At 49.7% G+C, this 24,689-nt stretch overlaps 2 protein-coding genes across 4 annotated transcripts in view; both read left to right on the forward strand.

Annotated features, from left to right (window-relative positions):
* The window catches only part of IGSF3 (immunoglobulin superfamily member 3), a 53,747-nt gene extending 38,502 nt beyond the window's left edge, over window positions 1-15,245 (forward strand). Inside the window, exons 8-11 of the mRNA XM_028102200.2 lie at window positions 2,856-3,266; window positions 6,722-7,129; window positions 10,529-11,008; window positions 13,174-15,245. Of these exons, the coding sequence (XP_027958001.2) occupies window positions 2,856-3,266; window positions 6,722-7,129; window positions 10,529-11,008; window positions 13,174-13,424 (1,550 nt within the window). The 3' untranslated portion in view covers window positions 13,425-15,245. The remainder of the gene's footprint in view (window positions 1-2,855; window positions 3,267-6,721; window positions 7,130-10,528; window positions 11,009-13,173) is intronic.
* Window positions 15,246-20,226: 4,981 nt separating this feature from the next.
* Window positions 20,227-24,689, forward strand: part of CD58 (CD58 molecule) — a 77,060-nt gene continuing 72,597 nt past the window's right edge. For 2 of the 3 annotated variants that reach the window (XR_015767958.1, XM_028102141.2), the window contains exon 1: window positions 20,227-20,372. Coding sequence is in view for 2 of the 3 variants with exons in the window: in XM_028102141.2 (XP_027957942.1) it covers window positions 20,303-20,372 (70 nt within the window). In the remaining variant the exon portion in view is untranslated. The remainder of the gene's footprint in view (window positions 20,373-24,689) is intronic. The other variant, XM_028102140.2, reaches the window with a different exon arrangement.

The raw sequence follows: 24,689 nt of genomic DNA on the forward strand, positions 1-24,689 counted from the left end.
GATCTTGTTGTTAGAGGCAGATTCTGAGTCGGTGGGGGGTGGGTCCGGGAGTCTGCCTTTTTAACAGGTTCCCAGGTGACGCCAGGCCTGGGCCAGGGGCTGCACATTTAGTAGCAAGTTGGTCACTTAGTTTGACAGTTCTGGGTCTCATGGTGTGCTTTGCATGTGGCACCGAACCCAGAGACCAAAATGAAATGGAAATAGTAAAAACGTATTACACGTTTATGTTATACCAGGCTCTGTACTAAACTCTTTCTATAGACTTGCGTTTCGCCGACACAACACTGCTATGAGGTGTTGTCATCATGTAGATGAAAATTCCTCCAGTCCTAAAGTGGGCTGTGTCCCGTTTGTCGGCGTCGTTGCCCCCCGCCCACCTCCGCCTCCACGGAGGAGGATGGTGGAAGCAGGCTTCACAACGCCCAGGGCAGTACTGGTCAGGACTCATGAGATCTTCCTAATTAGGCAGGGGGGCTGCCGGCTCTCCTGGGCTTCAGGCAAGGCCCTCCCTGCCCTTGAGATGGGGGAGGAAATTCTGAGCGCAGAATAGCTGACCCCTTGCCCACCTGTCAGGCAGGCACCAAATTTCAAAACTGCCTCTCTTTCAAGCTTTTCAACACTTCACAATATTTTGACATGGGAAGGAAAGAAAAAATGGAAATGCTTTAAAACATCTTTCTTCCTTGGATTCTTGTTCTTAGACCACGTGACTGAATTGAGGCTTAGTCATAGGATTTCAGTTTAACATATGCAGTTACTATAGCAATTGAGGTTTCCTTAGTAACAGTTGCAAAAATAATCCGGCCCCAATTAATAATACATTTTAAAGCTCTTTCTACTCCACACTGAACAACCCAGTTTTTTGGACAAGAACCAGATAATTCAGGTGGTATCATTTGTGCTGATATAGATATCATTTGCATGTGGTGAATTGGGTTGGAAGGGAATGAAAAGGGAGCTCGTTGTTTCAAGTATTGTAGGAATCAGATCTGAAAAATCGACTGGCAAGCTAAGTGCATCTAGTTTGCGGAGCTGGGAAGCTTACTGGTAAACCCTGCCCTGGATTCCTGTGTGCCCTGGAGGACTTTGTGTGTTTGAAGAAGGGAGAAGGCAGGGGACTGGGCTTGTTCACAAGAAACATGAAAAGAAGGGTGGGGTGTGGGACGTAGGATTTCTCTCTCTTGTTGGTGTGTTCTTTTTTTTTTTTTTTTTTTTACAGAGTGGGGAAGAGGGGGTGGGGGAAAGAGGGTCAGAGGGAGAGGAAGAGAGAGAATCTTAAGCAGACTCCAAGCCCAGCAAGGAGCCGTTTGCTGGGCTTGATCTCGTGACCCTGAGATCATGACCTGAGCCAAAATCAAGAGTCAGACACTCGACCCACTGAGCCACCCAGGCGCCCCTCATATTGGTGTGTTCTTGATGGCTTGGGAAGGTCTGTGGGAATGTGAATTCAGCAGTCATTTGTGAGGAGTGTCTCCTGATTCACCACTGAGTTACTTGTTCTTAGAGTTGCTTTTGCAGTAATGGCATTGGGTATCAGATCCCCCCGTCCCTTGGCTTGCTGAATCCTCTCTGCCATCCAGAATGTTTATCTGTGTGTGACCAAGGTGTCCCAAATGACTGGGGCTTTCAGAAATTTCAGTTGTGGTGTGAAAAGTTGTTTTCACTGTTAGCTCCCTAGGAGGAACTTGGAGCTGCGTCTTTTTCCTTTTTTAAAAAACTTTTTCAGTAGGGGGACAATAGTGGGTAGGGAAGAAGCAGAGCCAGGTATAAGACGGATGGAGTGGGTACGATCCCAGGTTACCTTCATAAGATATATTTCCTTAGACCTTGGCTTCTTGCCACCTTAAAGGTGAGCCCAGTCATTAATTAGCAGGTAGGGTGGCACTCTGGAGTCTGCCCTCCCTCTGGCTTTGGAGCAGGGCGGCAAGGGGAAGGACACTGGAGTTAGCTCTGTTCTGTCCCATTGCTCACGACTTTCTTCTCAGCCTCCTCCCTCTCTCTGCCCCGAGGAAGATCACCCCTAGCAATCCTTTCAATACCTGCTACCATATTTCTCTGGCACGCTCTCCCCCACATATCCCAGCAGACATTCGAGTACTTTCTGAAGCCCAGGCACTGTGCCAGGCTCTGGGGGGTGCCGCGATGAGAACGTCCACTAGGCACGATGGTGGTGTTCTTCGGGGTATCCCTCGCACTTAGCATCGGGAGGGGCACACTCGAAATATTTGCAGACTTCCAGAGAAAAGGTTGATCTCTGCCCTCAGGGCGCCCACACACTAGGGTGGAAGAGAGACTAAGGAAAAAGAGTCGGAAGATATGTAGAGGGTGCTGATGCCAGCGCTGAGAGGGGCTGCCGGCCCAGGGTGGGAAGGAAGAAGGGGGGGTGGAAAGACGAGTGCACAGAAGGGCCAGAGGGGAGATGGTGGAAGGAGACAGGCAGAGAGGTCAGCTGAGCAGAGACCAGAGCTCAGGGAGGAGGTGCAGGGGGACTGGGGGCGAGATGAGGGGGGAGCTGGAGGGGTGAGTCGTGGAGATGAGCCAGGACAGTTGGGCGAGAGCCAGATCCTGGGGGGACTTTGTACTGTGAAAAGGAATTATTTTTTTCCTTATAAGCTATAAGCAGTTGGGAGCCATTAAACTTTCTAAGCAGGGAAGTGATTGGGCAGATCTGAGTTTTCGCGGAGTCCCCTGGAGGCTGCGTGATAGGAGGGGAGGCAGGGAGGAGGCAGGTGGAGGGATGTTGGGGTGAAGCCAGCTCTGTGCTGCCTCCCTCATGCGAAGCCCGGTCGCGTTCAGTCCCCCGGGGAGCTGTGTGGGGCGCCGCTGCTGAACTGCCCCACCCCCTTCCTCTGCAGTGACCAAGTTGCAGGTGAGCAAGTCGAAGAGGACTCTCACCCTAGTGGAAAACAGGCCCATCCAGCTGAGCTGCTCCGTCAAGTCTCAGACTAGCCAGAACTCGCACTTTGCCGTGCTGTGGTACGTCCACAAGCCCTCGGATGCCGACGGCAAGCTCATCCTGAAGACCACCCACAGCTCGGCCTTTGAGTACGGCACCTACGCCGAGGAGGAGGGCCTGCGAGCCAGGCTCCAGTTCGAGAGGCACGTGTCCGGGGGCTTGTTCAGCCTCACGGTGCAGAGAGCCGAGGTCAGCGACAGTGGCAGCTACTACTGCCACGTGGAGGAGTGGTTGCTGAGCCCCAACTACGCCTGGTACAAGCTGGCCGAGGAGGTTTCAGGGCGCACGGAGGTCACCGTGAAGCAGCCAGGTAAGGACCCAGGGCGCGGCTGTCCTGGGCTAGTGGCTTTAGTGCCGACAGAGTGCCTAGGGGCGTGGGGTGGCAGGGCTCTGCAGGGCCCATGCTGGGGGTGGGTGCAGGCATGCAGACCCTCACCCTAGTGCCGTGCGGACTGCTGGCTTTGCCTCGGGCGCGTCCTGGTGCTGTAGGGCCAACTCAGGAAAGAACCCTCCACTCTGCTGTTAGGGACAGCATCTTCCTCACCAGGTAGTGCCCCAAGGGGCGGCTGTGCTGAGCAAGAGGCCGCAAGGCAGGGTCCCTGAGGGCTCCTGCATCTCCTCCTGGGTTTGCAGGTTGCACCCTGGATCTCAGGCCGGTGCCAGCTCCATACCCAGCATTCTCGCCTGGAAGGCATTTTCTGGTCTCCCTCGTCTGCTCCCCTTTCTTCCTTACCATCCATTTCAGCCCCCCGGGGCGAGAGCCCTTCCCATCTGCAGAGCGGACCACCCCTCGGTCCTGTCTCAGAGCCTGTGGGTGCAGGCCTCATTCTGCTTCCTGACAGACCAGGGGTGGCACCTGACCTCTGTAAGCACGCTTCCAGAGAGGGAGCGCTTCCTACCTCCGCAGGACTCCCTTCCATCCACGACAGGGCAGCCCTACTCATTGAAAAACCCTCCTCCACGTAATTCCCCTCCAGGTTTTAGCTCTGCCCCTGGAACAACCCAGAATAAGTTTGGGTCACATCTTTTCATGCATGAAGGGGGCCCCTGTCAGTCTCCCCTTCTCCTTGTTAAAGAGCTCTAGTTCTTGAGCTCCCCACACGATGTGGCCTTTAGCTCCCTCTCCATCCCTCATTCCTGCATGGCCACGATCTGTTGCTGCCCTGTCCTTCCTGATGGGCTGGGGTGCCCCGTTGTGCCCCAGGTCCTGGCTCCACGCCTTCATTTATCTTGTCCTCTCTGCCTGGAACGCCCCTCTCCTGCTGCTTCTCCCCTGTCTTCACTCCATCCTCAAGACTTCCCTCAGCACCACCTCCAGGAAGCCTTCCCTGCTTTCTCCCGTATCACCAGAGGTTCCCTTTTCCTTATAAAACACCTCGTGTAATAATTATTTGTTTGCATTTCTTTTCCACTCTACTTTACTTTGAGGACACAGCTGTGTCTTTGTGTTTTCAGCCACTAGTCTGGCACCCTTAATAAGTACCGACTGAATATGGAACGGATGGCTGCTTCCCTCGAACACCCCAGGGCCTTTGCATTTACCTTCTCTTAGCCTGGAACATGTTGACCATAGATATTCATTGATCTCCTACTTTCTCAAAGAGGTGTTCCTAGCTCATTTTAACTAAAATAGCATCCCAGTCACCCTGTACCCCTCTCCCTATCCCCTGCATGGCATACATCACCACCTGGCATTCTGTTTATTTACCTATTCACATGTGAGTAATTATGAACTGCTTATTCATATTTACATTTAAGGAAATGCATTTATTATCAGATACTATATATTACATATAGAAGTAAATGTGCGTATGCGCGCTCGCGCGCGCGTGTATGTATATTGTTCACTGTTCTCTTCCCATGGCTTGTCTCCCAGGAGGCCTTGGTAGACATTTGTTCACACAGCACATGGAACCAGATGCAGAGGCCAGGACGTGAATGCAGTGGGGCCGTTCCCCCTCTTTCCCCTTGGGACGTTGTATTGCTAAGACTGCACCAGTGCAGGCTTCTCAGCACCTCGCGGTGACACGTGAACCGTTCTGCGGGTGCATTGCCAAGGAAGCTCTCATCTGCATTATCCCTCTTGGTTTTTCCAGAGACCTCAGGCCAGTCCTTGGGGCTTTTGAAAACTGACAGTTGTCATTTCGCCCACAGATGTTCTTTTAAGTTTCTGTTCTTTCTATGTATTTTCAGTTTTGGTCACTTTCTCTGCTGGGCGGACATGATCCCCCACCCACCTCGAGTTCCCCCTTAGTCATCATTCATCCTTTGCCTTTGCTCATTTGTGCAGAAACTAAGAGATTCTCAGTGGATCCTAAATTTATCAAGGGAATTTCCCCATCTGAGACTACAGACTTAAAGCGAGCTAAGTGGGCCAACGCACAGGGCTGCACGGATGTTTGTCAAAACACATTTAGTGAGATCTCTGTTTGTGGGAATACTAACACTATAAACAGCAAACTCACAGGACACTGATTAAAACAACACATCCCTCCTTTTCAGTGATTTTTTTTTTTGTTTCATTTTTTTTCCTCCCCCTTCTTCCAGTTCTTTTTCTCTACACACCACCCCTCTCTTTCTTTTCCTGATGAGAAAGAATATGCTTATAGAGCTTTTGGAAAATACACAAAAAGAGAAGAAAATACTCTTTCAACCCAAAGACAACCAGAGTTAATATCTTCATACATGCACATGCACACGCACATGCACATATATGTATATGTATGTTTTCGGGAGACTGGTTACTTAAAATTTTTTTTAAAGATTTTATTTATTAGAGAGAGAGGGTAAGCAAGGGGAGGGCCAGAGGGAGAGAGAGAATCTCAAGCAGACTGTGCTGAATGTGGAGCCCAACTCGGGGCTCAGTCTCATGACCCTGAGATCATGACCTGAGCCAAAACCAAGAGTTGGCCACTTTACCAAATGAGCCACCCAGGCACCCGTTTTTTCTGTTATTTTAATTTTTTGACCTTTTAATTACAGAAGTTACTGCATTGCATGGTAAAATATTCCAATAGTTTTGAAGTGTAAAAATGTAAAAAGTGCTCTGTGCATGGCCCTCCCCCCTCCTCGGGTATCACTCAGGAAGTGTCCTTCACTAGGTTCTTCTGTGCTTTTACAGTTTTGTAGGTTTTTGACCCCCCTGGTCCAGATAAGCTCATCAGGACCTTTTATGAAATTACACGCATGTCGTCAGGGCATACCATCATTAGGGACACTTTTTTCTCTGGAGGAGAATCTGGTTGGCTGAGTTTTCAAGTCACCGGTTCTCTTAATACCAGGCTTCTCTTTACTAAGGTGAGATCTGTTCTGTTCCCACTTTGAGAGGGAACCCGAGAAAGTAAGAATTGCAATTCGTAAGGCCAACTCGGGAACATATTTAACTGTCTCATCTGCAGTTCTTTTTGTGGTGGACAGTCCAACATATTCTAGTCATCATGTGGTCAGTTTTCAAAATTCACTCTTGGTTCGAAAGGGGGTCTCACCTTGTCCTTTTCTACCTGGCCCTTCCCAGCCGGGCCTTCTGGTCAACCATAGGCTTATGGGCTGCTCTCATTTGGATGCGGAGTCATCTATACCTCATGCTTGTCCCCTCCTATGCATCTGAACCAATGAGATAGAAATGGGGGGACAGCTGTTACCATGAACTGCTTGCAATCCATGCCCTCAGACGCGTGATCAGGGGACTCAGAATGTGCGTGGAAAGGGTGCATGCAGGTGGCCTGTCATTCTGCGAGGCTAATATGTCTTTTTTCGCCTTTCTAGATAGCCGCCTGAGGCTCAGCCAAGCGCAGGGGAATCTGTCGGTCCTGGAGACACAGCAGGTGCAGCTGGAGTGTGTGGTGCTGAACCGCACCAGCGCGGCCTCCCAGCTTGTGGTGGAGTGGTTTGTGTGGAAGCCCAACCACCCGGAGCGGGAGACCGTGGCCCGCCTGAGCCGCGAGGCTACCTTCCACTACGGGGAACAGGCGGCCAAAAACAACCTGAAGGGGCGGCTGCATTTGGAGAGCCCTTCCCCGGGCGTGTACCGGCTCTTCATCCAGAACGTGGCAGTGCAGGACAGCGGGACCTACAGCTGCCGCGTGGAGGAGTGGCTGCCCAGCCCCAGCGGCGTGTGGTATAAGCGGGCAGAGGATACTGCCGGGCAGATGGCTGTGACCATCATGCGGCCAGGTGAGGGTTAATGTCCCCAGGCCCTCACTGCTCTGGGTATTTCCCCTCCAAGTGTCATACTTTGTGCACTGCACAAAATGAGTGTATTAATACATTGTTTGCAATTAAATTTATGAGCGTTTACATTTTGCATTAACATTCAGGATTGTCTCACATTTTTTTTCCCCTAGTGAATGGAAAATGGCACATCTGGCTTTGGCCTAAAGTGATTCTATTTCTTAACCAGAATAGCATTTTTCGATTAATTGTTGCAGAACATAGAGTAGTTTCTTTTTAAGAGTACATTCCGACTCAGAAGGTGGTTGGATATGCAAAAATCTTGAAACAGTAGCCATGTGGTTTAAAAAAAATTAAGCCTGTAGATTTTCAGTGGAAAAGAATTGATTCACATGCTTTAAATAGAAATAGCATGCTTTAAGTAGGAAAAGATGAAATTCAATCTCATTTCCTAATAATTTTGTTGGTACCAGTGACTGCTCCGTGTGGCCTTTCTTGTCTTTGTTGTCATTTCTAAAGTTGCTAAATGCACATAATTCCGTGGTATAATTATGATTACCCATTTCAACCCGTAACGAAAGCAGAGGTAGGCCGATTCCTGGGTCCCCTGCGACTTCACATCCTCATCCATCCGCCATCACATCCATCCGAGTCCCAGCAAAAAGTCAGTGGTCCCCCAGAGGACATGGAGCAGAAAGGAACTGGTGGCCTGCGTCGGTGTGAGCGCTCTGTCTTGTCCGTTTCCCGCGCATCCCCGCATTCCGATCTGTGGTCTCTTGGAAGCGTCCATCACGTTTGCACGTCTCACGAGAGCGGCTCTTTTCGTGGGTGGAGCCTCGCAGCTGTGCCCGCCCCGTGTGTCACAGAACACACTTCAGGAGTGAATGTGCCCTTTGTTCTGGGAAAGGGGCATTATCTCACTGCTCTGTGTCTTGCCTACACTGGACAGGAAATCACCTCTGCTTTGAGTTACTCATAGTTCCCATGAGCTTTTGTTTTTTTTTTTTTCTTCTTTCTACTGTGCCTAGAAACTGCTGCGTGTCTTCTCCCAAACGTGAAATTGTAGAGAGGTGGCAGCTGAGCACTCTTCTCCCCCAACACCCACCCATGTGCGCGTCCCCACACTAGGGCTGCAGGGAGACTGGGGCGGGGTGGGGGGCAGACATTTAGGGAGCACCGGCGGCATTCCTGCCTAACATACAGAGAGGAGGCAGAAGCGGACTTTCTTGGGGCTTATACCTGAAACAGGAAAGAGCGCAAAAGTCTGCACAGGGAGGTGGTTTGGCCTATTCTAGAAGGGAACAGACATGGGCAACCAAATTAGTATAGAGATATGTTAAAGGGGGTGGGGTGTGGACAGGTGGACATTAGTTTCATTCAAAAAACTTGCATTGAGTCATTACTGCAGGTGAGGCACTGGAAGAAGCCAGGAAATCTAAATTAAAACTCAAATGCTTAAATAGCAAGCATTCAGGGGCGCCTGGGTGGTGCCGTCAGTTAAGCACTGACTCTTGGTTTCAGCTCAGGGTTGTGAGATCAAGCCCTGCATCGGGCTCCACGCTCAGTGCAGAGTCTGCTGGAGATTCTCTCTCTCCCTCTGCTCCTCCTGCTTGTGCTCTCTTTCTCTCTCTCAAATAAATAAATAAATCTTTAGATTGTAAGTATTCAGACAAGAAGAAAACAAAGGGAGAGTAGATGGGGAAGAAGCCCTTCCGAGGAACTAAATGTCCAGTGGTCTCTGATCGTCTTGCCGTTTTGGGTGTATTGCATCTTGTTGGCCAGCCACCAGGAGCTTTGGGATACCAGTGTGGTAGACTCTGCAGAGCAGAGGTGCCCTAGACTGCTCCTTGATCTGCAGTATTTCTCTCTGATGGCTTTGGGGTTACAGTTAGCCATGCTCTCTGGAGGGATCAGCTGATGAGCCAAGGAGCGTGAGTTGCCTGTGAATGGATATTCTGCGCCCTGCCACGTTGCCCTCCAGCGTGTTCTCCCCCGTGGGAGCTGGACTGAGGCGCTGTTCCCGCCACCTGTAGCCGGTTCCCGAGACTTTCTATGCCAGTGATGCAAACCAAGATTCTAGATGGGCCATGGGGGGTGTGGAGGGGCTTGGCAGAGCCCCACAAAGGTGGGAGAACCCCCAGCTTTGTGTTCACCTGTAAGCAACATTAAGCCAATTCATTGAAAGCCCAGGATAGTACTTGGGAAATGCTCCTATTTGGTCTTCATCCAAGCAGAATCCGATTTGGTATCTTTACTTTTGTTACCATTATGTTGGCATCTTATATGAGCATTTCATAAACAGAGCCAAACAGGCCATTTAGGAGGTAGGGAATGGATTCTTTGTTTAGTACCTACCCCGGTGAGCCAGAAAAAAAAAGGGGGGGCACAGCAAAATAAAGAAACAGATTATGGCTGCCTAGTGCTGTCTGATGTGTGACTCACCTGCTTGGGTACCTCTCCCTGGCTGTTTTGTGTCTCCCGTCTCCGTCGGGAGGATGCTGTCCGTGTCATCCTTCTGGGGGCTTTATGCTCAGGGCGAGGAGCCCTTTCAGGTCTTGGGCTTGAGTCCTTGGAGATTACTTACCTCCTCGGGTTCACTGTGGCATAGATAACGGTCCACATGCACACTTTAAACTCAGAAGCTGAGGGGTGAATGAATTTCCCAGGGCTGCCATAACAAATTAGTACAAACTTCATAGCTTAAAACAACAACAGTTTATTCTCTGACAGTTCTGGAGGCTAGAAGTCTAGAAGCAAGTTGTCAGCAGAGCCAGGCTCCCCCTGAAGCTTCTAGGGAAGAATCCTTCCTTGCCTCTTCTGACGTCTCGTGGCCCCAAGTGTCCCCTTGGCTTGTGGCTGCATTGCTTCAGTCTCTGCCTCTGTGTCCTTTCTGTGTGTCTCCTTGTCTTCTTATCAGGACACCAGTCATTGGATTAGGGCCCACCCTAAGTCCCAGGGTGAGTTCATTACCTCTGCAAAGACCCTATTTCCAATCAAGGTCACATTCTGAGGGCCCAGATAGACATGAATTTTTAGGGGGACCCTTCAGCCCCTGCAAGAGGTTACAGTGAAAATAAGTGTCCCTTCCTCCCCAGATTCCCATAAGCAGCCATGCTACCAGCTCCTTGTGAATTCTTCTGTGGATATTCGATGCAAATATAAACAGATTCATGTGTCGGAATAAAACATATTTTCTTCTGCACACAGTGACTGGTAGGGTACCCAGTGTTCTATAGCCTAGCAACCTTTCTGGAGACTCTCCTTCCATCTTGCTCCTTTCACTAGGTGTGTGTTGTATATTACTATGTTACTAGAGTGTATTTGGTGATGGGCGTGCAGGTTGTTGTGAGCAAAGAAGTTAAAACAGCTTCGTCTTCCTTTCTTGCCCCTCTCCTCCCCTAGATGCTGCCCTGCAGGTGGACACGGTGGTCCCCAATGCCACAGTGTCCGAGAAGGCAGCTTTCCAGCTGGACTGCAGCATTGTTTCTCGGTCGAGTCAGGACTCCCGCTTTGCCGTGGCCTGGTACTCCCTGAGGACTAAAGCTGGAGGGGAAAGGGACGGCCCCGGCCTGGGCGAACGGGAGGAGGAAGGGGACGACGAGGAGGAGGGGGAGGAGGGGGAGGACCCAACGGAGCGGACGGCCCTGCTGAGCGTGGGCCCAGACGCCGTCTTTGGCCCGGAAGGCAGCCCCTGGGAGGGCAGGCTTCGCTTCCAGAGGCTCTCCCCGTTGCTTTATCGGCTCACCGTGCTGCAGGCAAGCCCCCAGGACACGGGGAACTACTCCTGCCGAGTGGAGGAGTGGCTGCCCAGCCCTCAGAAGGAATGGTACCGGCTGACCGAAGAGGAGTCGGCCCCCATCGGCATCCGGGTTCTGGACACAAGTGAGTTTGCCCAGGTTGCAGGGGAAGGATGTCTCTGTTGGCTCCAACGGTCTGGAAGAATAAAGTCAGAGCTCGATTATGGGTTAATAAGCAGTTTTCCCACCTGTCATAGGCATTTCGGCTTTGCCATGCCAGTTCGTCTAGTTGACCCTCAGTTGAGGCTAGGAGTTAAAGTGAGAACATACCATCCAGTAATCTTCCTAATCAACGCGATGTTCCACCAGATTCTATTTTAGTAAGATTTCATTATCCAAGTATCTTGTGAGATGTTAACCGTGTCGCTCTTTAGAATATCCAGCCTAGGGTGATAGACACTGGGGAGGGTATGTGCTACGGTGAGCACTGTGAATTGTGCAAGACTGATGAATCACGGATCTGTACCTCTGAAACAAATAATGCAATATATGTTAAGAAAAAAAAAAAAGAAGAAGATAGTAGGAGGGGAAGAATGAAGGGGAGTAAGTCGGAGGGGGAGACGGACCATGAGAGACGATGGACTCTGAAAAACAAACTGAGGGTTCTAGAGGGGAGGGGGGTGGGGGGATGGGTTAGCCTGGTGATGGGTATTAAAGAGGGCACATTCTGCGTGGAGCACTGGGTGTTATGCACAAACAATGAATCATGGAACACTACATCAAAAACTAATGATGTAATGTATGGTGATTAACATAACAATAAAAAATTATAAAAAAAAAAAGAATATCCAGCCTAGTCCCCCTTTAGCCAGTTAGCGCGTTTCAGACTCAGAAGGAGGACAAAAAATGAAGCCCGAGTGTGTCGCTGCTCTGTTTTTCTCAAGTTCCTGGCTCGTGTGTATTTTGGAGGGTGACTTGGAGGTTGAGCTGGATTCTGCATGATTGGCTGGGATGACCAGTGATACTGCAGAGCCCTGCTCACCATCAGCGGCTACTCCAGAAAGGTCTAGAGCTCAGAATTCTCATCAGATCAAGGGACTCCATGGCCAGAGGCTGGAAGAAATAATTGCTGACCTGAATGATTTTTTCTCACAAGGCAGTCTTTTAAGTTGCCCTCCTATCAAAGTGTGGCATAGAGCAGACTGAAGGTGGCGTTTGTCACCGTAAACTTGGCCTGCAATGCAGCAATAAAAAATCTGCTGGAAACTGTAACCTCTTTTCCATTTCAGCCAAAACATTTTACCGGGTAAATTGATTTGAGGTTTCTCGTTTTGTCAGCTTTTTTTTTCTTTGACTACCTCCTGTTTAGGAGATGGAACCGTATGAAATTGAAGTTTTGTAGGTCAAAAGTGGGTGACTATCAGCAATTTCATATACTTTGGAAATCTAATAAGTGTAAGTGCATGTTGAATTTTCTTAATAATACTGAGCAACAGCTATGCAGTGGAAAGGAAACCAGAGAAAAGCCTAAATCATACTCAGACACCCTAACAATCTACTGAATAACCCAAAAGTACAAGCAAAGGTGTTTAGACCACATTTTATCTGTCCACTGTGGATGTCCCTATTTATTAAGTTTCGTAGTACATAGAGGTCATCCAGCAGCCTTGTTTTCCAGAGAAAATGGAAGGTCTCCTGCTGAGGTCTCCTACGCCAGAGCAGACCTCAGCTGGGTCTGGGGCGTGGGGGAAGCGGGTGTCATTCCCTTCCATATCCAGGAATAACTAGCACTGAATTCACTGTGGACATTTGTAAATGGTCCGTAATGGCATTTCAATTGATAGTGTTAAGCAAGTAAGCATCATTTCTGGTAAAACTGCTCTCAGAAGCTGGCGGGGGAAGAGAACGGGTCCCCTCCCAAAGAAGGACGTGTGGAGCAGAGCTGAGTGCATAGGGACACGTGAAGTATCACCGGGCAGGCAGCACGGACTGGGGTGGAGTCAGCTGCTCCACCATCTAGATGCAGTTGGGTTCACAGTCAATAAACTGTATTTGGTTCTATGGCTCTCCAAGCACAGTACTGGCTCCCCGTGGGAGATGGAAGCATTGCTCTGAATGAACTTCAGCTGGGAATCGGAAGGGGCGCTGCTGTGTGAAGAAGGCTAGGGGGGTGGTCCCCCCTCCCTTAGCAGCAGCGGGGGAAGACAGCGTGGGGGGCAGGAGTTGGGTTGGGCTGGGCTGGGCGAGGGCTTGGGGAACGAGGGCTGGCGGTCCAGGCTCCCAGCCCTCACGGTCTTGCCTCTGTTCCAGGTTCCACCCTGCAGTCCATCATCTGCTCCAATGATGCGCTCTTCTACTTTGTCTTCTTCTACCCTTTCCCCATCTTCGGCATTCTCATCATCACCATCCTGTTGGTGCGCTTCAAGAGCCGGAACTCCAGCAAGAACCCGGATGGGAAGAACGGGGTGCCCCTGTTGTGGATCAAAGAGCCACACCTCAACTACTCCCCCACTTGCCTGGAGCCCCCCGTGCTCAGTATCCACCCAGGAGCCATAGACTAAGGGGAGCCCAGCGGACCTCAGCCACAGAGGAGCTGAGACTCTCCCTTCCTGCCTCTTGCTCTGTGATCACTCAGCAGACGGCACCCAACCTCTGGAGTGCTCTCGCCCGAAAACCGTCAGACTTGAGAAGTGTTCAAAGTCCCTGATCAGTCACAGAGACAGACTGCCTCTCAGTGGCAGTCCTGGTTGGTTAGCTGTTTTGGAGCAGATGTCCTTACCCTGCAGAATTAGGCTCCTTGTTTCTGTTTCCGGTAATGTAGTGAGTAGCTCCAGGTGCCATGTCTACTCACTGATTTATATAGTATTCTCATATAGATGTGACAGGGGTTCTTATTCTTTGTAATGGACTCTTTTTAAATCCCTTTGGTTTACCCTTTTTGGATTCCGTAATGTGACGGACGAATTTCTCTTTAAGGTACCACTGATGGCAAAAGGAGGGATGAACTTTATGGCGCAAAGGAATCTCTTCCAAGACTTAACTGTTTTTGCATACTTGAAAATGCTACCCACGGATCAGAACACACCGAAACGTTTTCTACTTTCTTAACGAGACTCGAAAATTATGTGTAGTGTGGGCCCAATTTGTATCTTATCTTCTCCCTCTGCTGGAGTGGTTGGAACCACTTTGTAGTCAAGATGAAAGCATTGAATTTTGCTTCAAAGAACTGTGTACGTACAACAGAAATCCTGCATAACCCCATTAGGAGTAGATGGTGCCTGACCAGCCTGTCAGGGAGGCAAAGAATAGGCTTCATCCCAAGCTTGCCAAAAAAAACCCCACAAAAACAAAAAACCCGCTTTGTTGGAGAATAAGTCAAAAGCCCCAAACAGCACACACTTTGCCAGCTAAAGTGGGCAACGGGCTGCTTTTAGCAGCCACTGACTTTCAGATTGATCAGAGCCAGTGATCAGGGAAGGAGGGACAAAAGGCTAGTTGTTGGCTTGATCTGTTCTGCACCAGACGTCTCTTAACTGATAACTTGAGTGGGTGGGCTTCTATTTTAAGGTGCTTTGCCAAACTCTTAAGGGAAAGTGGCCAGGGAGCCTGAAAAGGGGACAGTGCTGAGCTGACCACAAGGGGCCCAAGCAGCTGCCCACAGGACACCACATACCTGGAGGGCATGGGGTGGGCTGACAGCTAAGCTCCTGCAGGGGTCAGTGGTGGGAAGGGGTGGTTTCCAGAGCCTGACCTTGGAGACCAGGGGAGGTATAACTGCCACGCTGGAGGTATGAAGACTGGGTTTTTCTTCTTCCCTCCAGGTAGATTTTCCTCAAAGAGAACGGTGTCTTTCTTGTTCACCATTTCTGTCCGCGTGGGTCTTACTGCCATGAGAAAATCTGCCCCGGAGAGGTCCGGACACAGCCCTTTTGTGACCCAGTCAGACGACCTAGTCTCTGCGGGAAGTCATCACATGGCTGTGTGGGTCTTTGCCTTCCCCTTTCTTAGATCTTGTTTGTGGTTTTAGGCGATTTGGTTGTTCATTGTTACGGTGGCTTTTCATTTGAATGCCCACTGAAGCCCAGCAAAGCCAGTGTCACCCTGTTCCTTTACACTATGGGGCAATGTGCTTGGCTCCCCTGGCACGCCGTCATGGGTTACAAGTGTTGCCTTTTGCTCACTCCATGGGAGGAGTGCTTATGCCCTGGCGTTTCTTTCTCTATTTTGCTGGTCAAGAGCGCCATCTCCTTTCCTCTTGAACTTGCATCTTGAATCCCCAGGGAATTCCCAGTTTAGAAAAAGCCACCAGGGATTCTGGAGCTAAGCCTAACCAGAGAGATGATTGTCTGTCCTGAGGCTGAACAGACTCCCTGGGAGGCCAGGTGGGTGCCAATCCGTATCGGGGTCCGTGGGGATGCTGGTGGCGTGGGTGCTCAGCGGACGCTCTGCTGTTGCGCAGTTGAGGGGTAGCAAGACCACCAACAGGCTTGTGGAGAGCTGCCTCCCTTTCTTCCCCCCGCACCAGTACTCTCCTATGAGACCGTGTGCAGGTACCACCACCTTCATTCCTCTGTTGCCTGATGTGCTCATTCCCATTTATTACGAATACTGCATCAACGCCTCAGAGGTACAGAGTCCACCTGCTCAGCCGTGAGGGAAGAAGGCAGTCCTTTGCCCCATTTCTTCCTTTCCTGCGCCAGGGTTTTCTGTGGAAAATTGGCCCCTAATTGGTAGCCTGAGTCAATGAGGGAAGATGACTTACTTTCCTCTGTGAGAAGGGGAAGATGCCAGAGGGCTGGCCGGGACTGGGCGTGTAAGGACTCAGAAGACTTGACTTTGCATTGGTTCACAGCTGTAGAAAAGTAGGTAATGCACGGAATTAAATATGTGAAGCAGTTGCAGGAAATGTGAAAGGAAGAAAAGAAACGGAAGCCAGTGTTTTAATAATTGGTCCCCCCACCCCCACCCCGGTGTATTTTCTATTGGGCTGGGGAATACCATCAAAGGGTGAGCTTTTCAGCTTTCTGTGAAAATCCCCAGGACCTTGTTTGGCCATTTCTATGGAAATGTGGTGTCAGATGAGTGGTAATGGTGCCCTCCAGTGGCTGGAGACCTCATTGTACACAGCCTCCGGGAGTTCTAGGCCATGGACCAGGAGAGGAAAACTACCAGCTGTACTCTTTTGACTTATCTACAGCTACAATGTTGCATTCATGAAAAACTACGCGGTGCTAGGCCCATCCCAGGACATGGATATGACCACACCCTCCTTCATCAGGGTGTCTCTGTAGCAGGTTTTCATATTCTTTTCAAACAATGGTTTCTCTGCGTTTATTGTTGAAAAAACAGGTAGGGTAAGAAAACTACCCATGCATGATGTAGAGAGCTGTTGATTTGTTTTTGGTTTGTTTGTTTTGTTTTTTGGTTTTTGGTTTTTTTTTTTAAAGGAGAACTATTTGTAAAATGTTGCACTAAAATGTTTTATATACACTTCAGAGACCTGTAGTAAATTATGTTGAAAATATGGCTGTTTACAGTTACTGGAGCCCAGTGTCCTTCTTTCTCATAACCGGCCTCTCTCCTCCGTGAAACTGTGCCCTGGGAGCATGGAGTTCTGCCCCTGGCGTTGTGTTGGCCTGCTAGGCTCAAGGGTCAAGAACTGCAGCCTTTATTACCCCGCCCTGCCCCCAGCCTAAAGAGTGCCTTTGTACAAATGATGGGGGCAACAAAACAAGACAAAAAAGCCTTTCCCAAGACGCTTTACTGCCATCTGCTGAAGATGAATCATAGTGAATGTACACAACTACCCTGTCAAGGCCATACTGCCCCCAGGTCTGTGCACACACCACACACCTGGAGGCCTGACAGGCAGGTTCAGAAGGCAGAGCTTAACCAGCTTTCCTTTTTAGGGGGATGGGACAGGAAGGGGTGGGAGGAGACTGATGGAGAAGGAGCGCAGGAACGGGGAATAACCTTCCCCTTGCCTACGGAGGGCCTCCACAGCAAGACCACACCACCTTTGCCAAACGATGGAGTGCTGTCCCGACCTGAACTTGTCAGCAGGCATTTTCCAGGATACAGGAACTGCACAGGAGCTGTGTCTTCCTGCTCAGGGTGCCTTCCTGCACAGCACGCCAGTCCATGTTCCCCACGTCCCTGGAATGCTGGTGTGGTACGGAGGAGTTCGCCACCTCTGCAAAATGAGAATGATAGAATGATTAAAACCACAGCAGTGATACATGATCTGTAATTCTTTACATTGTACAGAATACGCAAAAGAAAAATGCAGGTAAAAAGCAGAGGGAGGCGCTTCCTTTTCTCTTTAAAAATCCAAACCCTTCAGAGGTTTTAATCTGTGCTTTCCTCTGTTCTGCAGCCGCATCTGCTGCATCCTTATCAACTTCTTGCAGCTGCTGGCGGGGCCAGGAGTTGAAATGGGGATTGTTTATCCCCTGGGTACCCAGAATGCTTCCATGTTATGTCTTACGTTCTACTTTTGCCTAATTTTTCTCCCAAATGCTCTCTTTCTGCCAGGGAACATTTTAAAAAGGGAAATGGAGTACTGTGGAAGAAGATTACCCATCTACGCCTTTGGTGCAAATTTGCCCAGTGTTTATATAAGGGAAGGGAATGTACATTTCTGTGAGAGGCAGGGACAATTTCCATGTATGCAAGATTAGGAGCAGTGTTTTGCTCAGCTCATCCTGGGATTTCTAAGCTTCCTGGGGGTAGTTCCAAGGTTGGCAAGAACTAGAGCCAGAGTACCAGAGAGGGACATGCTAGGAAGAGTAGCAACCTCAGGCCACGTGAGCAGGTTGGATGAGCCCTCCTTTCTTACCTCTAGCTCATGATTTATCTATAGTGACAAGCAGATAAGACTGGACCTCAATACTGGCCACAGGATGAATAATACATCCACTCTCCTTTTGGGGGCAAGTCTTCAGTATACGAATAGAGCCTTTTTGGCCCATTGCCTAACTCAGGTCCACCTTTCCGAGCCACTTTTGACTCATGAAGTCTGCTGGACCATGCACAGAAGCTCCTGTAAAAATGCTTGGTAGAAGGGAGTACCTGGCTGGCTCAGTCAGTAGGGCGTGTGACTCTTAATCTTGGGGTTTGGGGTTTGAGCCCCACGTTGGGTATGATGTAAATATTTCCAAAAAATAGCTTGACAGAAGCCTAGCATTTCTCTTACTGAAAAAGCTGGCACTGCTCGTTGGTCTTGGTCAGAGGAGCATCTAACCAAGGAAGACCTAACAAATCATTCCTCACCCAAAGGCTGGAGACCATGACCTGAGGCATACTTCCCAGCCCCACATGACTGGGCAGAACTTTCCCCAGCCATGCTGGGTTGACAGTGCCTGCTGGCTAATCCAATCAATAGCATGGCCGCCTATCCAAAAGTTGCATCCTGTTCATGTATGAGAGGGTAAGAGTGGCACTTTAGATTTAACTTCAGTTGGACTCCCAGGTCTGCCCCTTACTGTGTGTCCTTGGGCAAGTCATTTACCTTCTCTGAGTCTCCGTTTCCTCATCTTTGAAAATAGGGAGAGCAAGAAGATTAAATTAATTCGGGTAATGCACTTTAACACAAGGCCTGGCTTGGTTAAAGTGCTCAGCAGATGTTTGCTGTTATATCACTTCTCAGTTCAAAAACGTTCAGAGGCTCTCCAGTGTCTAGAAGTTTGACCCCATCCGACCTTTCTCAGTTGGCCTGAGTTCCCACCAGCTCCGAACAGAGCAGAAACTTGATTTTCTCACATTTTGTGCTATACACTGCACCTGCCTCAGGTTCTCAATATCTACAGATGGTAGGGAATGTTTTAAGGTAAGAGGCTTCCTGGTACATGACATTGGTCCCAGAAATTTCACTGACAGAAATACCTTTTAAGATTTAAGGTATTTTTTTTTTTTAAAGTACGCTCCCCACCCAGCGTAGAGCCCAACACAGGGCTTGAACTCACAACCCTGAGATCAAGACCTGAGCTGAGATCAAGAGTCAGGTGCTTAACTGACTGAGCCACCCAAGGCGCCCCTGGATACCTTTTAAGACCTTATGCCTGACTTAAGAACTAATGAATTCTTACAGTACAGTTCAACTGTCTTGAGTGGTTTTGTGATCCTCACTTGAGGATGATGGAGATGACAGCAACAATAAAGCACATTTCCACTCAGTTTCACAACTGACACGTTGATGTTTATAAGGACAGCAAGGTGTCCTGTTCACCTGAGGAGCTTCAGAGTTCCCTTAGCTCCCACAGCTCCCACAGCAGGGTCAATTCATGTGCTTCTCTTTGAAAGGGGTCAGACAGGGAAGCCACGTGAGGAGCTGGTTCTGGGAGTTACTTGGTCTGGAGTCAGATTTGAGGGAGGACAAGCCCATCGAGAAGACTAACCACTAGGGGGCGCCTGGGTGGCGCGGTCAGTGAAACCGCGGCCTTTGGCTCTGGTCCTGGGATGGAGGCCCAAGTCCGGCTCCCTGCTCAGCGGGGAGTCTGCTTCTCCCTCTGCCCCTCCCCCCGGCTCGTTCTCTCTCTCAAATAAATAAATGAATGAGCGAACGAACGAATGAATAAAACAAATAAATAAATAAATCTTTAAAAAAAAGACTAACCACTAGCATGGAGTGTTCCAGGTGACTTTCGCAGCTGGGGCGGGAGGTTTCGTAGGAGGCCGAACAGTGAGGGGGCGACCAGACCTGACTCCTTAGCCTAAGGGAAAGTCCACAGCTGAGATGGAGGAAGAGGAAAACAAAGAGGAAACTGAGAAGGGAGAAACCCAAGGCTAGAAGTCCCAGCTCCGGGGAAAGAGAAGGTTGGGGGCGGGGGGGCAGGCTTAAGGAAAATCTGGTCTGAACTTGAGTGAGACCAGCGGGACCGGCTGCACCAGGTACCCCGCACCGTCTAGCAGTTGCCCACAATGTCCCGCTTCCTTTTGTTCAGCATGTTGCTGCTGCTCGAAAACGCTGAAGGAAGTGCTTCAGAGCCTCCCAGTCCTTCGGCAGAGTTCTCCTGTCACCGTAGGGTCCAGCCGAGTGGGATGCAGCTTTGCCCGGGGGGGGGGGGCACAGTTTCCCCTCCCCCCTCCCCGACACCCCCAGTTACGGAGTTGCCTCCGTCACGTCCCAGACGTCCAGGAAAAGTGCTGGAGGAGCGGGAGGAACGAAAATAAGCCTGGTTTTTAAAACGCAAGCCACTCTGAAGGAAGAGCTCCGCAGAGCAGACGGGAGGCCGCCGGACGGCTCTGGGGACTTGCCCGGAGAGGAAGCTGGCGCGGCGGGCGGGACCCGGCCAGGGCGGCGTGGGGGGGCGGGGCCAGGGCGGCGCCAGGGCGGTGCCGGGGACGGGGCAGGCGCCGGAGTGGTTAAGGACCGCGGGAAGCTGCTCGAGAACTAGTACACCCCTGCGCAGGCCGGCCCTAGAGGCCCGCCGGACGCGCCATGACCGCCGGGAGAGCCTGGGGCTGGGCCGCGGGGGTCCTCGGCGTGATCTGCCTGGTGCTCCAGTTCGGTGAGTGGAGGCCTTCCTCGGGCCCTGGCGGGGACTGGGCAGCGCTGCGGGTATCGGTGGCTTCAGGGCTCCGGGGCTGGGTGGACGGGCGGGGCTCGAGGTGGCCACAACTGGGTGGGGGAGAAGAAACGCAGCGAGCGGGACCTGGTCCGGCCGAGTTGTCACTTCAACAAGTCTCCCGTGGGTAGTCAGGAAGCAGCCTTGACTTTAGGCACCGGAATCCGCGTTTGGAATAGGAACGGGACTCCGGCTCGCTCACTTCTCCGGTGGTTTCTTCTCTTAAGAATCCTTAACCCCCGGGGCGCCTGGGTGGCTCGGTCGTTACATGTCTGCCTTCGGCTCAGGTCATGGTCCCAGGGTCCTGGGATCGAGCCCCACGTCGGGCTCCCTGCTCAGCGGGAAGCTTGCCTCGCCCTCTTCCCACTCCCCCTGCTTGTGTTCCCTCTCTCGTTGTGTCTCCTCTCTCGTTGTGTCTCTCTCTGTCAAATAAAATCTTAAAAAAAAAAAAAAAACCCAAAGAATCCTTAACCCCCAACTCCCTCAAGGCCTTTCACCTCTCCACCACCCCACACCTCCGGAAGGGGGTGCCTTTGCTGAGGTTCCAGGGACTGCTGAGCCACTCGTCGCCCCCACCATCACCCGCGGGGTATGGTCGCCGAGCTCATTAGTGAGCTCTCCCAGGACGGCTCCCGGCAGCGGGAGTTTATCCCGGCGGTTTATCCGCGGCGCGCGGAGTGGGGCGCAGGAGCCGCGACAGCCGATTGGTTCCCCCGTCCCCCCTTCCGACGCCGCGCCGCGTTTGAGTTGCGCTCCTGAGGGAAGGGTACCGGGCTTGGGACAGGGGCCGGCCAAGAGAAATGTCTGAATCGCTCCAGGATTTCGAAGCAGGGCGGCTGGTGCTCCTTTCCCCTCCCTTGAAAACGTCAAAGAACTCTGTGCGTCTAGAACTGCTTTCATCCCTTTCCCACTTCTTCAGCCAAATTAACAGCCCCATGAAATAAGTATCTGTCTCCATTTTTACCTCCCCACCTTTATAAACCCCTACACACACAGTCATAGCCAACCCCCTGGGGCATAGTAACAAACGCTTAACTAGTTCTTCTTTCCTTGAGGGTTTCCGGTTGGGGGCCCCTTTGCACATACTACAGATCAATCTTGCAATCCTCATTCTGCACTCAGCTTCCGCTGAGTGCCTATGGGGTATGTGTCTATGGAGGCCCGCCTAGCGGGGCCTACAGTTTAAGGCACAGAAGTAAATGTCGTTAAGACAGGCTGAGCATAAAGTGCTGTAGGCGTGCACAGGGAAGGGAGCAACGTCTTTTGTGAATCAAGTATCTCTTGTGACACAAAAACTTCCTGGAAGGGGAGGGTTTTTGAACCTGACCTCGAAGGCTAAATGGTGTATGGACGAGTCATGACGTGGGAAAAGATTCCGAGAGGTGAAAAAGACGGGAGCACAGTGTACAGGGTGAACCTGGCAGTTGAGAGTCATTCAGTGTCCCTGGAGCATAAGTGTGCTGGTGGGAGCTGGAGGCCCCAGGACAGAGCCCTGCACATCCCGAATGGGAGTTTGGAGAATTCTTTAGGGGCCTCACAGAATCGGAACCATGCGTGTAGGAGGAATAGTCTGGCAGCAGTATGGAGAAAGGATTGCAGCTGGGAGTCATTGGAGGCGGGGATGCCATCACAGGACCCCCTGAGACTTTTCTATGCTGGTGACTGTGGGAAACGGGGAGATGCAAGTTCAGGCCGAGCCTGACCCAATGAGAAGCAGCCCACCAGTGATAAAGAGCATCAGCTCTCCAGTCAGTGCTTGGCTTCCCACCCTGGCCCTGCTCCTTATATGGAATTATAATTTCCATAAGTTACCTAACTTCTGTGAGCCTCACTATCTTTGCCTTGGAAGAGAGAGAGAGAGCACCCCTCACTGGTGAGGGAGGGTAATGATAACATGTACTGCCTAGACTGTGAACATGAGTCACTGAACACAGTTTTACTGGGGGTCCACCCTGTGTTGGGCACTGTACAAGGGACCGGGGTTACAACAAGAAGCAGACTTCCCTGCCTCTTTGAAGCTTACATTATAGTCGGGGAGAGAGACAGAAAGTGAATTAATGAGTAAATATCTAGATGTTGGGTGGTGGTAAAATAAACACTAATACAGAGATTAGTAATGCAGAGGAAAGGGGAGTGGGCATCGTTAATATTTCTTTAAAACTTTGGGACATTGGAAATCTTTAGAATAGTTGCAAAAAATAGTATGATGAACACGTACACACTTTGCTCCTGGAATCCCCAGTTATTAACATTTTGAACACATTTGGTTTACTTCTATTTACACACACACTTAATTTTTTTTTGTCTAAACATTTGAGAGTTGTAGATCTTATGATAGCTTACCCGTAAATATTTTATCATATGTCTTCTAAGAACAGTATGTCTCCAGGAATCCGTGAAACCATGATCAAAGTCCGGAAATACACCATCAATATAATACTGTTTTCTGATAGAGTCCAGAAGCTGATCCTGGATCACACACTGCATTTGGTAGTCTTGCCTCTTTAATCCCCTTTAATCTAAAACTTGCCAACTCTTTTTTTTTTTTTTTTGGTACTTTATGATATCACCATTTTTGAAAGGTCTGGACCAGTTTTATAGAATGTCCCTAGATTTGGATGGTCTGTTTCCTTATGATTAGATTCTGGTTAAAACTTTCAGGAATGTTCCATAGGTGTGTCGTGCCCTTCTCTGTGCATCTCATTAGAGAGCACATGCAGTCCATTTGTCCCGTTATTGGAGCCCTTAACTTTGGTTATTTGGTTAAGGTGATCCACCAGATTTCTCCATCACAGAGGTACCTGTTCCCCTTTGTATTAATACATGACGTATCAAGTGACACTTTGAGATTGTGTGACTATCCTGTTCCACAACAATCTTTCATCCAGTGTTTTAGCTGTTTTGGCATCCAGTGGTGATTCTTTCCCAAGTCCACTAAAATATTGGTAGACGGCAGTTCTCTATCCCCATTTTTCCTTATATATCATTGACATTCTTCAGTAATGAAGAACTTTTGCACCTCCTTTTTAATTTTATTTTTTTAGTATAAGTATGGACCCAGGGGTATTTCTTAAGATGGCATTTTTGTCATCTATTTTGATGCTCGGTGATCCAGACTTTGGCAAATGGAAACCCCTCCGTGCTTCTGTGTTCTTTGCCATGTTTCCATCAGTTTTTGAGAACTTCCTACTTTCTGGCACAGAAGGATGTCTTGGACTCATTTGTACCTTTTCTGCCTCCGCCTGTAATCATTAGATTCTCTCATTCCTTTTAGTGGGAGATAGGACTTAGAAATCAATATCTGGGTGCTAGGTGTGCTCAAGGCTACTGGAGTCATGGTTTCTAGGCTGTCAGTTCTCAGAGCTGGGAAATAGAGTGTTCGCAAAGTCGTAAGTTTATCCTGTTACCGCCAAGCCTAATCTAACAATTTGGTTCATCTTTCTCTTCCTCCATTCCCTATTTGTATCTCCTTTTGCCACAGTGAGAACTCTATTCCTCATAGAATCCGTATGTTTTCCTAATATACATTAAACACAAAATAATTTCGTAATTGCTATACCGAGACCACTACCAAGCACAAACCTTACTAAATACAGTTCACAGGTTCTTCACAGCTTTTTTTATTCTTCCATATATCCTGTTGTATATGTACAGAAGACTCTTTTAAAATTACTTGGATTAATTTTTTTTCTTCTGAGTGGTAATGCTATCAACTCAATATATGCTTGCATTGATTTGTTTTGTTTCTATTCAGTTTTAGGGTTTCCCCCCTTGATTTAATTTTTAAATATTAATATGGTGCCAGTCAAGCCATATAGAGAGATGCTCAGGGAAACCCTATTCCCACCCTCTCCCTCTGTCATAATAGGTACTATTTGTTTCTGTTTTATCTTTGTTTCTTTTTGTAGATATAAATAGATAATGCAACAACGGTAACAATAGTGTCATACTCTGTGTACTCTTTTGTACCTTGTTTTTGTCTCTTAACCATATGTCTGGTTCATCATTCCGTATCAGTTCATAGAGATCATCCTCATTCCTTTTTTATAGCAACATAGTCCTCCATGGGCTGAATGTATGATGTTGCATTCAGCTACCCTACTCTTCAGGTTAGGGTTCAATACTGTGTAGTCAGGGGAGGGTCTCTTTTAAAAGGATGACAGTTGAGTGTAGCCTTGAGTGGGCCAGGCAACTGTCTGGGGGAGTAGTATTCCGGGCAGGGGGCTAGCAGCAAAAACCCTAAGCCAGGCTTCTGACATT

The sequence above is a fragment of the Eumetopias jubatus genome, unplaced genomic scaffold (genome assembly GCF_037043125.1).
Source record: "Eumetopias jubatus isolate StellerSeaLion01/CBP00866 unplaced genomic scaffold, mEumJub1_p1.0 scaffold_4, whole genome shotgun sequence".
NCBI lineage: Eukaryota > Metazoa > Chordata > Mammalia > Carnivora > Otariidae > Eumetopias > Eumetopias jubatus.